The 16,884-nt window shown below is 37.7% G+C and overlaps 1 protein-coding gene across 1 annotated transcript; it reads right to left on the reverse strand.

Annotated features, from left to right (window-relative positions):
• Positions 1-415: 415 nt before the first annotated feature.
• LOC139728934 (O-acyltransferase like protein-like) lies at positions 416-14,884 on the reverse strand. Its single transcript, XM_071639863.1, has 16 exons — positions 14,647-14,884; positions 12,162-12,286; positions 11,633-11,714; positions 10,959-11,064; positions 9,666-9,990; positions 9,213-9,315; positions 8,651-8,824; positions 7,195-7,291; positions 6,216-6,308; positions 5,286-5,457; positions 4,544-4,623; positions 3,594-3,704; positions 3,006-3,180; positions 2,339-2,522; positions 991-1,133; positions 416-547 (listed from the first exon to the last, which is right to left on the reverse strand). The coding sequence occupies exons 1-16, from the start codon at positions 14,882-14,884 to the stop codon at positions 416-418; spliced, it is 2,340 nt and encodes a 779-aa protein (XP_071495964.1).
• Between the last annotated feature and the right edge of the window lie 2,000 nt (positions 14,885-16,884).

Here is a 16,884-nt window from a genome sequence, read left to right on the forward strand (position 1 = left end):
AGCAACAGATATTAACTGGTGCTGCAAAACCAGAAAGCTTTGCATTAAATTCTTAATTGTACAAGGACTCAAGATTCACAGAAGTAAAATAAACACAGAAGTTTCTTTTTTTTTATACAGTTCATTAAAGGCTAACAGCAAAGTTTCATGCCGTGAAAAGGCTGCTGCTCTAATTTGTGAAAGTTTCCATGCTGTGAATATTTCTGGTTTTACAATATACATACATGTATATAAAACTGACAAAAGGCTTATATGAAAGACAAATTTTCATCATATCTCATGAAAGACTATTAATGAATGATCACTCACGAAAGACTTGCAATTAAGTAGTTATAACTTATGATAAAAAGAAATAATGGCACTGAACCACAGAAATGCACTTTTTGAGTTTTGATGGGTCGTACTCGGTGCATTTCTAGTTCCTACGGGGTCTGCGCGAGGCAGTGAAGAGCAGCTTCTCCAGGTTGAGAAATGGGAACTCCACCAGGAGACACATGATGAAGCCGCAGGCGTGGCCCAGGAGGAGGAACCCCCCATACAGGATGCTCTAAGGGAATGAAAAAGGACACAGAAATCCATCCTGTGATGATGAATGCTTTAAAGATGTCATCAATGACCAAGCTAGTGTAGGGGAATGTCTTATCGGAGGCATATGTGATTCTGTCTATCAAGTTGTTACACTGAATATCAGCATTACTAATGCCACTATATTTTCATACAGGTTTATATTTTCTGATATCATCATTATGTGAGACTCGACTGCCCCTATAGGTCCTGTGGGGTCTGTCCCATGGTCTTGAACCAAACACTGATTGGTTTGTAGCTCCCCAGTATATCATCCAGCCCATGTATTTCTTCCGCTACGCTAAACACGTCTGGATACAACAGGACTTCCCGATTCCCTTTCCTGTCCAGGAGGGAATGTATCGTGAATGTGATATTTTTTTTTTTTTAGCATAAACGAGCATGCTAGCTATAAGCCGTACTTACTATGGTGACAAATGACCAGTGTATGGGGATGGCCTGGCTGAAACCATACAAATTTTGAATGACCGGGTGCAGGAGGTAAGTGGAGTACGTCAGCCGGCCAAGAGGTACCCAAAAACTCCAGGACAGGAAGTCATTGACCATGCCTGTAGAAAAAAAGAAAGAAGAAAGCACAGATAAGCAAAAATATATCGAATGAATAAATGAATAAATAAATGAATAAATGAAATAATTAATTAATTACTTAATTAAAAAAATTAAAAAAGATAAAGAAAACACAGCTAAGCAAAAGAAAAATATTAACATAGAAAATTAGATAGGTAGAAAAATTACCGGTACAGGCAGTAAAATGTTGTGAATATTTGATATGCCAAATCACAGTTTTGTTTTCAGAGTTTATTTGGCATGAGAATAGTTTGGAAATAATCACTTCATTTTTTGATGATTGATGGAAGACAGTCCTTGAATGCATTGTGATTCCAGTGCAGGGAAAGACTTCTTCCAGCCCCAAAAACTATACCTTTCCATCTGTTTCCTTCCCCCCCCCCCCCCCCCCCCCCATCCTTCCAAACTGTGAAATTAGCAATTACTGTGACAGCGGTTAATCAATTGTTTACTTTCTAAAGCAGCATTTCATATTTTCTGTTGTTTTCAAGGTCACCTGCACATAAGGACTACAGACTGACATCACCATAGCTGCAGAGTATTTCAAGTTATAGGATATATATAAACTTGAAGAGTTATATTGCAAAGTGAGCTAAGTGCCATTTTTAATCATTTCAAATTCCATCATCAGAGAGAGCAAAATTAAACCCTTCCAGTAACACCTCACTTGTCATCTAACAAGGAATATTCTCAAAGTTATGATTAAAAATATCTTGGATTTTCTTATCATTTTCTCTCTTTTTTTTCAGCTTTAATCACAAATATCTCAACTTAACAAGAATGGAGTTAGCTCGTTTTGCGATAAAACTCTTCACTGGTAGAAGTTGAAAAGGAATTGACAGAACCTGACTTTTTTTTTGTTTGTGCAGTCCATCAATAATTCTGGAAAATGAAAAATAGAAATACAATAGCAGTGCAGTCACATACAAGACCCCACATCAAAGGAATGAGAATTAAACTGATTTCATCAATCAAACACTTTAAAATGTAGTTTTGGCCCCATCAAGCTTTACCTCTCTACAAATTCATTATAATGCAAAATAAATTCACAAGACTGACAGACCATACCAGTAAATGAAATATATACACAAGCTGCATCTACGTCTGTGATACACCCCCTCCCCCACACCTCTGGCACATCTTATGAGCACAAAAGTAATCTCTTGATATCCGTTAGTCAACTCACCACCGTATCCATAGTGACAAGCAAAGATGACCCACGCCAGGGCCCAGGCAAAGCGAGAGAAAGTGTTGTACATGACATTTGCTGCTACGCTCGGAATCGTCACGCCGCGGTTTACGTCGTAGATGCCAAATACCACCGTCATCGCCAGTGTAAGTGCAATGGCCCAACCTCCAGCTACTGCAACCTGAAAATAGGTTTAGGCAGGCTTCACATCAAAATCACTGCTCATAATATAGGATTTACAGTGACTCCCATTATAACGAAGTCCTCAGGATGGGCAGTTTTCTTTCCTAATATCACAATTTGGTTATAAACAAATAAATACACAGTAAAAAACAAAGAGCAAATAATGTTGCGGCCTGCATTTTTATTTCGTTGTAACCAGAATTTCGTTATGACCGCGTTTGTTATATAACGGGAGTGCATTGTACATAAACATGACTATGGTGTAGCTTCCTATAACTTCAGGGATGTTAAAGTTGCAGAATATCTGTAAAACTAGTAATGCTGCTATGGCGACCGGTATGCCTCTGCTATAATGCATGATTCTCCTAATAGGACTATAGTACATGTGGACAATGTGTGATGACAGTTTCACATTATTGGGTAAAATATTTTAATGATATGTTTGTCACAAAGATTGCCACAAAATTGGACCAAAACTCACAGGGTTAAGGCTTGATTTCTTCTTCCCAATGCAGTGTATGAGGTAGCCCACCACCATGCCAACCAGGTAAGGAGGGATGCGGCAATACGGCTTAATGTACACCATGGAGCTATAATCGTCAGCTGGTAGGTATCCGGCACCGACGTCCAACGTTTGAAACGCACCATCCGTTTCTCTAGCGATGAAGACAAAGTGAACGCATTCCCTGACTGCATGCATGATCCTTGCATTAGGTGCATTTTTTTTTTCACAGGCCCTGAGCTCTAATGCACAACCTCCCCTCACTTTCAAAATTTTGAAATCCAAATTTCGAACGCACATTAAGAACACTGCCATATTGCTATCTCACAAAGATCTGAACATACCTGAGGGGGGGGGGGTGTCTTACTTTATACTCAACTTTAATGTCATTGTTAGCATTGCTCTGTGTTTTACAGTCTAGGAGACAAAAGACCTTTGTTTTTGTTTTTTACTGAATTCTTTGATAAAAAGGCACATATTTTGCATAGGGGTATAGATTAGCAGCCCCGGTGTGGCAGCTACTCCACACAGCTCTTGATTTGACTGATGTGCTTCCATTTCACTTACCCTCCTGCTACTAGGAGAATTCCAAAGTTGTTCTGGTAAACAATGACAGCCGTGGTGATAAAGCTGGCGACACACAAGGCTGCAATGGTGCTCAGTCCAATCTTGGGAAACCTATCGAGTCAGGTATCAGGCAAAAGAAAAAACCAAAACAGTTATGTACTTGCCTCATCTCGTCTGTTGCATTGAATGTGCACATGACAGAAAGCATATGTTGTAAAATTTCAACAAGTGAATAAATTTCCTTCTTCTTTCTTTTTTTCTTCATTGTACATGTCCAGAGACACATCGTAGCTTTAAAAGTTTTTCTTTACAGAAATGCATGGAAAGGAACATTCAAAAGTTATACTGATGTCTTTACAATTCTACTGCTTTATTACTTTATGTGATATCTTACATTATCTTATTCTTTATTATGGAGATTATAGCATTCTTGATGTTACTGTCAAGAGTCATCATCTGTAGTATTTTTCTTTGAAAGGAATGCAGATATTTTCAACGTGAGTTTTATGTGATAGCTGGCACTTTTACAGCATTAATCCACACCAAAATCACTGCATGCATGGCAAAGCTTTCATTCATCACGTATGCAGTGCGTTCCCAAACTGTATTTTTCCTCCATCACATTTCCATACCTACTTAGTATCTCAAAGAGCCATTTGCTTGGTCTTCAGAGTTGTGCATGAAAGGAAAATGATATTCCATCATTGATAGTGCTGCAGTCACCACGGTACATTTTATGATTCTGTACAGTCTGCCATACGTAAACACAGAAATGATCTCTCATTGGTGAACAGTCCATAATTTTTGGCCTGTGAGAGAATTTTTCCAAATGATCTGCTTATCACATGATCACCTTTTTATCCAATCACTGACTGGCATTTGACTAATCTGAACAGTAGGCCTTAATTGAGGAATAACGAAGGAGATGATAAGGCACGAAATGAACAAACCTGTAGAGAGGAATTAGAAGCAAAGGACTGATAAAGTAGAACTGCATGTCACAGGCAAGATACCACCCCCAGGATATGCACTATAAAGAAAGAGATACAGACAGAAATTTGCAACATATCAAAATAAGTGACATTCACCAATTACTTGAAGAGAAGGAGTAGCATGGTGCTTTTCCCCTGAGCCTGAAATGTTTCAGAATCTGATCTATTGAAACTGTATTGGAATATAGCAATTAGGAAGTATCATATTTCAAGTGTACCCTTTATACCCATGCAAAGCAGGATCATGCAAGGCAGGAAAATATATCAAAAGAAAAACCTCAGATTTAACTGGTGAAAGTTTAAATTGCAAGACACAGACAGCAAAGAATTCTTCGTAGGCTAATGCCTAAGTCTATTTCTTTGTTTTTATCTAAATGTCTGACATACAAGTATGCAGGGCATATGCCCACTCATACACTTTATTTTCCAGTACTACTGGTCGTTGTCAATTGGCTTGAAGTTAAAGGAACATTTATGAATTATGATAACAAGTTTTTATCCGTAAAACAGAGGTACTCCAGAAGCTCAAACGTCTAGCAAGTGCTGAAAAAGACACAGCAAGCTTGTGCAATAAGGCACAAACAATGCAAGCATTATCAATGCTGCTCATCGCATAGCCAAAGGTGGAAAAGTAAGAGAGGATGTGGTACATAGGCCAGCAGGAAACCCTGTAGCTGATGAGACAAGTGCTGGTAATTACATCATCTCCTAAAGCTGGAGGGACAAAGTTGTTGATGTATAGGAGGTCGCTCCACCAGTAGTAACGACAAATGTCGAACTTGGTCTCTGTGCGGTACCACACTGGGCCTTGATTCAGCTCAGGAAAAATGAACATCCAGACAAGGATAAGCATGGCAAGGGCTGGGGTTAACCTGTCAAATAAAAAACAGACACCATACCTCAGAAAAACTAACATAACAGAAATTGAGTGATTGCATAGTCATGGTTCCCCCCCCCCCCCCCCCCCATCATCTGCACTGTACTCTTCAATCTCCCACAGTGGCTTCCTTTGCCACCAATAAGATTCTTGGAAGCTTTTAAATGTGAAAAATTTGGGCCATTTCATCTGGTTTATAACTTTTCATCCCCTTTTTGCTTTGCTTCATTTCTTTTATATATCACTGATATCATATATTTGTGTATATTGGTATACTTTAAAAAAGTGTATTTGTCTGTGTTGTTGTAGACTGTACTTGTACAGTGTATTTTTATGACTTCATAATCCAGTTTTATGACTTTATAATCCAGTCACATTCTTAGATTGGTTGCAATGAACAGATCGATAAATACACAGACATATAGATGAATAAACAACCAGATGAATAGGAAAATGAAGGAAAGGACAAATATATACCTTTCAAACTATTACCTTGACAGGATCTTTATACCACCAATATACTCCTCATTTCATATCTACCAATGATTTCCAGACTTGTTTTTTTTTCACTTCGTCCATTACTTTCAATGTATAACAGAGGAAACCATATCTGACGATTTTATGTATCCCTGAAAACTCTGTGATGACATGACATGCAAATCAAAGTAAGAAATGAGAGAACTTTTGCAGCACAAGACAGTATGTTTTATGAATTGCGCACACATTGATGATTCTGCCTGTAACCTGCAGTACCTGAGATATCTATGGAGGTAGAACATTCCCCATCCGACCTTTCCATTTTTGGCCTTCATTTTCTTGAGTGTAAGGTACGTGACGAGACAGCCACTATGGTGAGAGAATGAGAAAGAATATTTAAGTGAGACAGATAGATAGACAGACAGACTTACTGAGAGGGATGGGAGAGAGAGAGCAGTATATCATACATAATACCATTAGTGCATCAAGACAGAGGATTGTTTGAATGGTACATATCTTATGCACCAAAAGTCAATTTAATTCTTTGTGTGCCATATTCACACATCAGACTTTGTCGACGCCTTGCTTAGCCATATCTTTGTCATAAGATTTATGTCACAACAATTCAGCTTGCAATTTTCTCTATCTTAACTTTGTCTAACTGAATTTCTGGCACAAATTCATTCGTAGAAAGTGTTACTTGAAAAAACAGAATGTTTTTTCAATTCTTCAAAAGTGCTCATGTGTTGTGGTCTCAGAATAATGTGGCAAACAGGGTATATACACCATGGAAGACACAGAGTTAACATAGTGGATGGAAATGGGACTTCCATTGATCTACTAGCTATCCATGTGTAAGGCAACATTACTGCAATAGCAGGCAAGATGCCTCCATCTTTGCACATAGTCACTTTTAAACCTGCTGAAGACTAGTCCCGGTATACTCAGGTAGGTGTCTAAGGGAAATGTGTGTTGTAGCAAATCAACTCGTCTTCAATGGGTTAATGGGGAATGAGATCCAAATATATGAGTGGATAGAGTGAATGCAGTAATATCAGAAGAACACATCAGTAAAATTTCAGGATAATTGGACTGTTCATTGACACAATTCATTGAAAAGTTATGAATTTTTAAAGTTTCAGTGCAACCATGACCATATGAAAAGACTAGTATGCATTTTGTGATGTCACATATGGAATACTATGAAAAGGGAAAAAAACACAGAAAAAGTCTGAAAGTAGGGATTTACGTTTACCTCAGTACAAAGAATGTATCCACTGAAACACTTCCTTGAACCATCGGCTGGTATATGAATAAATGGAGGAACCCAAAGAATGCACTGTAGGTATTCTCTGCGAATAATGAACAATAATATGAGCTGAGTGGATTAATAACATAATGTACTCTTGAACTTGTCCCAAAACTGTAACTATCTTATTCTTATGTCTGCTCTTCAAAATATGAAACTAATCTCTCTATTCGATCTTTGACAGCATCTTTGTGTGCTGTGCATTTACAAACATCCATGACAAAACTAGTAGGATTGATTTATGATTGACAAGTCCAGACATGTTCATACAATTCTCCCTATTGCATATAGCCGATATCAAGCGATATCACCTCACGATACTGATATTCTGATCGATGGCTTTTGGGACGTACACCTCCGGTTTTGCGGTTCTGGAAAATTGTACCAGAGATCCTACAGAGTGCAGGATCTTTGACTGTACATTCTTTTCTGGAAATGTCTCAAACAAAACATACACGAGTTTGACTTCAGATCGAAGTGGTCTTTCCTGCGAAACAAATTTTTCCACACTCTGTGCTGAACTTTGTCTGTTGGGAACTTCACCCACGTCACGTCCTTCATCTGTGGATATTTTCCATAATTTTGTAGTTTGGCATCATCGGCCCAGCATTGGGCCACCTGGCAGAAGAATCCCATTCACCAAATGTAAAGTTACAGGTTAGAAAATAACTCTTTTGTTCCCTATACTATAAGACAAAATTTGAAAAGATCTATGAATACTAGCTAGTGCTTCGGCACTCAATGTGCATAATAATTAAGGTGTACATTTATACATCGCACCTTCATAACAAGAAGTTTATATATCCCAAGAATCAAAGGTAAAAAATTAGAGCGCCTCACACATTCAGATTTAGAGAGCTATATGCGATAGGGAGAATTGACTCATTGATATACTACAGAACTGTGTGTATCAGCTCTGAATTTTCAACTTATGATGGTACATGGTGAGATGAAGAATCAAATGGCAAGATGTGGACAAGCAATTTTTACCTGCAGTCTCTTTTAGCCCATATAAGTAAAACTAAAGTGCATTAATATATATATAATATATATATATATATATATATATATATATATATATATATTTATATTATATAATATATTATGTATACATATATATATATATATATATATATATATATATATATATATATACATTGATATATATATAAATGTATGTAGTGATGGTAGTGTGTATTCTATTAGCTCAGCTGATATAAAGGACATAGCTTGTATTAATCACACAACTGCATACTACACGTATATATAGTGTTGCTAAAATGTCCAGTTGCAAACACCTCTAATTGGCGGTTTGTCTAATGTCAGCTTGCAAAATACTGATTAATAGACATGCAGGTGAGAAAAATAAATCATGAATATCAATTTGAACTTGATGCTTTACCGCTTAGACCCGATTTCAGCACCATGCTCACGCCATGAGCCAAAATGACCCAAGATATGGAGATGACCCTGATCCCGTTGAGACATGATATGCTGCCCTCGCCCTGCCTTGTGCTGAGAATCTTGGGAAGGTTGCAGGAGATGGCAAAGCAGAGGAGAAGGTGCACCAGCATTCCTACATGATAGACAGAAGAAAAGACCACGGTGTCGCAGCAAGCAATACATTTTTACTGGTTCTTATAAACTCATCGCAAAATAATCGCTACTGCTAACCAACCAATATAGTTGCTTATTACAGTCTAATTCAGCAGTTTAAAAGGCAGTGATGGTAGTGTACTCTAAGAAATATCAATATTCACATCTAAAAATTGAATGTCATTTTTGTTTTTCAAGAGGTGCGTGATGTAAGCCCATCTATACCTACGACACCAATTTAGATGGTTGCAATGAAGGTCTCAAGAAACAGCAAAAATGTTACTAGCAATGCAAACAGTAGTCTCACCTTCCTGATTTATATGTCACTAATACGTCATTAATCATTCACATTAACATTTGTCACAAACCAGGTTTTTGTTTCTGTTGGTCATTCCTGCTGGAGACATCCAATAATGGAGTTGTTTCTGCTGTAGACTGGGGTGGTGGTGTCTCCGTTGGTGTGGCATGTACCTGGCAGAACAAATCAACAGACATGAGTAAACCAACGAAATAAATTGCCCCTTCCAACATGACCCTCAAACCACAGTCCTATAGATAGTTTCTAGGCAACTGTACCAATTGATCAAGTAAGTGCTGAAGGCAATGTGCCTATCAAGCTCAATATCAAGAGTGAAGGTTGATAAAATCATGAAATACTAATCTTCTTTCTAAGCCGCAGCATATCGACTCCTTTGCTGGCATGGCATGGCGCCCTTCTGCCTTGTGAGTGTGGGACAGTCTCAAGTCATTAAAATAAATGATGCCATATATTACTGTAAGTCGATCTACATATGGCATGTGTCACTTTTTGCAATACTTACCAAGCCCTGGACTCTCCAATCCTTTTCAGGGGTTGCTTTTCCATTTTCCACTGTGGCAAGCAGACGGTCATGCCTGCCATCACCTCCCTCTGAATTCCCACTCCCGATGTTTGACCCCCGACCTTCCTTGGACAGTGTGACACTCGTGCCATTGCTGCCAATACCGTTTGGAACGACCTGTGATGACCTTTTCCCATTGGTCGTTGGCCCATTGGAAGTGAATTCTGAGGGGCTGTGATGTGCTTTGGAAGATTCTTTATATTTCATGCATTTGTTGGCAATGGTTCCCATTATAGACAGCAGCAAGAGCATCCCAATCAAGACGCTGAATAGTTGAAAATAAAAGATGTATATCTAGTCAGAACACATGCCAAGAATTCAACATATTACATTATCACACAATAAAGCCCTACACTTCCCTTAGTGAGAAAAACAGCAACATTAGCTTGAAAAATGGGTAGAAATCAATATTACTCAAATACAATTCAAATACGTTTCTTTCTTCTTCTTTTATTCTACAGTCTGCTAAAACTACACAGCAAAAATACTCTTTAGATCTATGGAAATAGAACTTTATTCAGCATCAATAAACCACTAAAACATCAGTCAAAACTGACTACATCTTCTGTTTATATCCCTCTGCCATTCATTTGAGTCACATGAGTGTTCTTGATGCATTGAGCATTAAACAAATAGCGCCATCTCTGGTGATTAAGTGTATTAAAACCACACAATTCAATCTTCTGAATTGGTCTTCAGTACCGCATGTAACAAACATATACATGCAATTCACACAAACCACAAGTAGAGCACAATCAGTGAAAATGTTCTTCCTTTACAGTATGCATTCAGCTTTTAAGCTTCAGCTTCACATCTGCGGCTACATATTATCAAAACTGAATCCTAGCTGCCACCCTTCTTCAGTGTATTAATTCATATACTGACACGTAATAAATTATATTTTCATGTGTTTCTGTTTATGTTGTTGGTTTTCTTTTCGGCAGATCTGTGCACCAAAAATACAAGTCAAGAGTTTGAACGAAAAAATGGTCGACACTTGACACTCGTGTAGTGTGAGATGATTGGGATTAACCTGCTAAATAGGGGAAATATGGTATATTCTGACTCTGAACTTCAAGAATATTCCCTGTTATGTAGCAAATGATTTATCACCAGAAAAGTTTTATTTTACTTGCTATTAGATGATGTATATACTTAAAAAAATGGTGCTTAACCCACTTTGCAATCGAACTTTTTAAATATGATATATATACAAACATTATTATCACTAACCATGTGCCGATGAATCCTCCACTGAATTCAGTATTGGGCTTGTTTGTGCAGTGAGCGGCTGAGCCATACATATTCTTAAAACTGATCCAGTCCACATTCAGGTACCCTGTCACACAGAAAAAAAAAACATATTCCATTATTGTTCCACACACAAGGATATCTTTTAACTACTTGCAAGATTAAAAATGTTCATAATTGATATAACAATAACGATCAGCATCTTCCCTGCATATGCATGGAAATTATTACCATCCTATGTGAGTGAGCCAAAGCACCCAATTACATGGATTTCCTCCACATTTTATTTTGCGAAGCTGCCATTTTTTTAATCAGTTTTGATTACAATAAACAAAGTCACAATAAATCAAATCTCAACATAAATAAGTAATATATGTAGTTCAGATACTGCTTAAATGTAAAAAATAAGCATATGAAAATATTACATAAATAGAGGATAATGGTTCAAACACTATGGTAGCTTAGACGAAGTTTGGATTGTGGTTACTAGTTGTTTGGTAGCCTTCAATTCTCTTGAGACATATGTATATATATATATGTAAATATATTCATACATACATATTAATGTATATACACACATATATTCATAATACAAATATATACCAATATACCAAGTTTTCTACTGGCAGAGAAGGTGATTAAGATCTTTTACTTACCAAGCAATAATTCCAGTCCATTTTGTACATCTGACTCACTGCAGCTCACTGGAACGCATACACCCCAGTTAATGGGCAGTGCCTGCATAAATTCCCATAATCATCAACATGCAAAGAAGTCAAGAATTCAATTCCCCCTCCCCTCTTTCTATGTGGGGTCTACAAATATTCATTTAGTAAAGTATATATTACCTTAACCTCAAGAATGCGTCAATGTCCAAAGAGCTCATACTTCATGACAGTAAACTTCTGAATGCAGGTCCTGTCAACATAAACTTATTTTTCCCTTTCTTTACTTGTCCAACTATTAGTTTTGGTTGCCCCAGGCAAATTTACAATTGAGAAAAAATATGTCATTTGAATGATGCTAGTAAAAAAAAAAATCACTCAAATTATAAGATTGTAGGTCATATATATATATGTATATATGTATATATATAGTATATATATATATATAATCATCAGGAAATCAATGAAACAATGTATTAGGTGCTTCATATACCATTGATGAATTGGATCCCAAGGTTACATTGATGTCAAGGTCCACCAGACAGTGTTTGAAGTCTGTGATACTCATACACTCATCAAAATGGCCCAGCCAGGCTGTATTTCCCACCAGCATTCCGGGCGTTGGCTTCCCGAAGGCATCCAAAGCTGAACAATTGATAAAAGAAATGAATGAAAAGTAACATTTTTTGCAGCTGTTTCCATCATGTTAAACAACACTATATCAAAATATTAGAACACTGAATATACCAACACTATTCTCTCATTTTCTCTCTCTTCTCCCACCCCCATCTCCTCTTTCCTGAAAAAAAAAACCCACCAAACAAAACAAAATACCTTGAAAAGGAGAATACTACTTGTAAAAAGCAGAACAGTGTAAAAGGCATTTATCCCAATGGCACAATTGGGCTTTTGAGGAAAGGCATCATACTTTCAGCAGGTCTACAGGTGTCCATTCATTTCACTTGTTTGGCACTGAATTTCAGCCGCTGTGGGCAAGTGCAAGGTATTAGTAACATGCCTTGAATGGTATGCTATTGGATGAGATGTAATCCTTCCCCCCCCCCCCCTCAATTCTTCCCCTTCTGTGTCAGAGAAACAGCTTACATGCTTTTGTGATTTAGTCAGCCAGTTTGTTGCACCTGATCACTTCAGTACCTACTCTAGTCGCTGCACCTAATCACAAGAAACTACGCGCATCAGTGAACCATTTAACCAGGAAGAATATTTGGCTGCCTTTGTTATTTTCAGGATCACCAGTAATAAGGTATAGATTTGATTAGAATTATAATAGGACTACTAAAAGCTTACTAACTGAATTGCTGGTCTTTGAATAAAGCAGTTTAGATCTAGTTGTAATGTCTTGAGAGAGATTAGGTCCTAAGTGTCTCAAAAGGGTCATTCAAGCCTCTTTGACCAAATCAAAACAGAAACACAGAAGATCTAGCTCTGAATACAGAGAAGATGAGGCACAATGATTCAAACTGTACTCCATTCAACCATTACACTTTCTATAAAATGGACCTTCTTAGGGCACTAAGAATGCGAAAGAAAAGAGTTTATCCCAAGGCTACACCAAGGAATGATCCTGGGAAAGAATAGGAAGCCCTCTCTGACTATGGGCTTGGACTTGGACTAAGTCGTCTGCACTTGTGACTTAGCCTATCAACCAAGCCCTGTAAGGAATTCGAATTTTTCAGAGATTATCATTTTGTCATTAGATTGGCGCCTCTGAATTTATACTGCATAGCTTATAGTGAAGAAAAATTTAATGTGTATATATTCTAACGTTTGAAAGAAAGAGAGTCATTAAGAACTCAAATCTTTTTGAATTTTGTTGTTAATCTAAAAATCAGTTTGAATACATTTAGCGATCAAACGTGTTTTTTTAAAAAGATTCTGCTACTGAAACAATTACATACCTGGTTTTTATGGCAAAGGCTCAATTATAGGAACTTTTTTTTTACTCTTTGGCACTAAGCATGAATAGTCAAAGTTATCATACAAAGATACCAAACCAAGCTAGACAAATATTCCATTTTCTTATATAATTTTGTTTCCCAGCTAATAATTTATGTGAAAAAAATATCTCAAATTGACAAGAATGTAATTAGATTACATTGCCATCAAACCTTATATGAATTAAAAACACTAGAGATTATTGTAATGTGACATCATAGTCATTCATTACCATGGAAACTAGTTCTAACTGGCAAACCTCTCATAGGCCGAAATAAGTGAGCTTCAGAGCTGTGACGCGAGCACTATAAGATGACGCAGGTTGGAATGGAAACAGATATCTCACTCATGTGCAGAACACCATTTCTAGCCTAAATTACCATCATCTTAGCATCCAAGGCCAAGATCTGAAGCTCAAAATATACGTGAACACAATGGTTGTTTACCCGTTCTGTACGGGAACCTGGTATACCAGGTTCCCAAAATGTAGACAGGAGTGTCTACATTCGTGGCCTAAATTCATCATGATTTGTGTTATGCTGCCCAAGAAAATGGCTGTACTAGAAAAAGTCAGAGTTTCTTCCATCAATATCTGTTTACTTTCTGTATGGAAATTCTATGTGTGTCGCAGTATCATTTGCATTTACTCCAGTGTAGTGTGTGCTTGCTTTGCTGTAAAACTCGTGTAAAGATGCATAGCGATGAATTAGGTTGAGCTGACCCCATTTACATGGTCTATAGGTGCGTCTTTTGTGTATAATAAAAGAGTCTGTTTAGCATGTCAGAGCACGCTCTATTCATACCTTGCACCCATCAATATTTCCATTGTTTGATGGCACATATACTTGACTGGGGAACAGAGGTACAGTACATGTACCGCTTGAATGCTTTCACACAGGTAGATTGCCACTGGACCTGTTAGTTCTCTGTTGCCCTGTAACAGAATCTCGTTTTGGGACATTAAGGCGCTTGCAGAATTGCGGGAGGAACAGGTTAACTATGCTTGATCTAAAGACCGTGACATCATCACTTCAGTACTTTATACCTACCAAGCATCGAGACTTCCCCCTGGGTGAGCAGTACCTGCAGATCCTGCAAACACTTTTGGGATACATTGTGCAGAGATGGCTGCTCCGTGGAGAGCCGTGGTGAGGGGATCCATGCTCTGATCACATCTTTGGCGTGTGTTCGAGCCATGACGGGGCGTCTGTTGGTGTTGCCATGGCAATGGGTTGCCATCAGCATCATGCTGAATAATGTGTAGAACTTGGTGTAGTCTACTGCCATTGCAGGTGGTGCAAGGTCATCAAGCTCTGTAAAAACTTTTATGGAATGATAAAAATGGGAAATAAATCAGATAAAAGATATGAGGGATACATTCATAAGAAACCTGTTCATGATGTGAGTGTGAATACAGTGAAAATGTTGATACAAGTCTCACATGAAAAATTTTAAGCCATTAACCAGTTTAAGCATCTCATCTTGAGGTTATCCTTCTAGATACAGATAACACTATCTGTGTGCACATGCAATGATTAAACAAATTGGTCAAATTTTTCAACCTGAGCATTTTATTCATCCTATTATATACATTTCTACCTGAGAGCAGCAAGACCTTTTTTTTTTTTTTGGTTTTGGTTTTGATTTTTTTTTCTGTTCTTTTTCAGGAACATAACTCAACAACTTGACAGAAAGATAAACTCTCTGAAGAGATTCTACACATTCAATATTGCTCAATAAGCACATAAATTTATGACACAAAGGAATCAAGAAGACTTTCTCACGCTGGTTGAGGATAAATTTGTATTAAAGCACAGCAAATGGTGTTATTTTTTGTTATTGAACACTTGGTACTTTAAGCTGGAAACCTAAAAAAGGGCCCACATAATCACTTCATGAAGAAGTGAATGCAATGCTACAACAATGACACTAGTATGATATATTTCAAGATAAATGTTATATATATATATATATATATATATATATATATATATATATATACATATATAATATATATAATATATCTTAACTTATACAATAGTAAAAAATATTATCTCTTTCAATGAATCAAGCAATTATAGCAAATGCAGTGTATAGAACCTAGAAATACATATTGTGAGAGTAATAAAGCTCTTCATGAACAGTGAAGTTCACATTTCAAAACATTAGTTTTGGCTGCTATTGTACCAATGATGGCCAAAATCTGGTGATAAAATTGGGGAAAAAAGGTCAGTGTTTTGGACATGCAGATGCAATGCCATATTCCTCCAAATAAATGTCTTTATTTTCTCAATTTTCTTCTTCTACTTTGCTGTGTAAGTCAAATTGCACAGAGTTCAGCCCAATTGAAGACAACATGATATACCCCGTAGGACTCCTACTGTATTTTCACTCTTCTGCATACAGCATTCTGTAATTTTTGGGACCTTGTTCTGGGGCGGATCCATGCCAGGAATTCCGTAGAGGGGGAGGGGGTGCCTTTATACAAAATCAAAGAGGGGGGGGGGTGCACACGCCCCTCCCGGCGCCCCACTTTTTTTTCTTTTTTTTAAAACAAATATTAAAGGATGCCGTGCGCGCCCATTGCGCCCGCCTGGATCCGCTACTGTTGTTTAACAACCTCTGCTTTTTTAAGGTTACACAACGTCCTGTGTATACATAAACCTGCTTCAATATCGTAATTATATACAAAATAATTCTATGTGCATGTTCCCACGACTGGTTTGTTTTTTTATGTGAATGTTTTGGGACTGAAATGAAATGAATAAAATTAACTGAACTGAATTGAATGTAATTAAACTTACCAAGTAGATTAGAGAGTCCTGATGCAACGGAGAGTCAAGGTGACTGACGCCGTGACGGCGTCTCTGAAAGCAAACAAACGCGCGCTGCCGCAGGGACTGCATGCAATGTGGAAGATGGGGCACCACCACTGCCTGGTGTACGATCGCTTTTTATCCTCTTCACCGACGACTTGTTACCAGATGGTGGGCTTCGCTCAAAGAGTATACTGCGTGCGCTTCTGGTTTCGCTATTGATTATTTGAAAAGTTATTGACGGAGCGCCGCACGTTGGTGGTCGCGTAACAAGTTTGCAATTTGTATAACCACCATAATTATTTAAACTTTCAAAAGATATCCTCCGATCAGGCATCGGGATCTACCGAAGATAGATCAGAATGACTCTCAGTTTCTTCAAAACAATGTGAAGAAAGGCACTGACAGGGAAGGGAAGTGGAAAGGGGCATCCCTATTAAAGTTACTAACGAGGTGGTGTGCTACCGCGGT

The sequence above is a fragment of the Diadema antillarum genome, unplaced genomic scaffold, assembly GCF_040938485.1.
Source record: "Diadema antillarum isolate AM-2024a unplaced genomic scaffold, OU_Dant_1.0 seq00000205_RagTag, whole genome shotgun sequence".
In the NCBI taxonomy this organism is placed as follows: Eukaryota; Metazoa; Echinodermata; class Echinoidea; order Diadematoida; family Diadematidae; genus Diadema; species Diadema antillarum.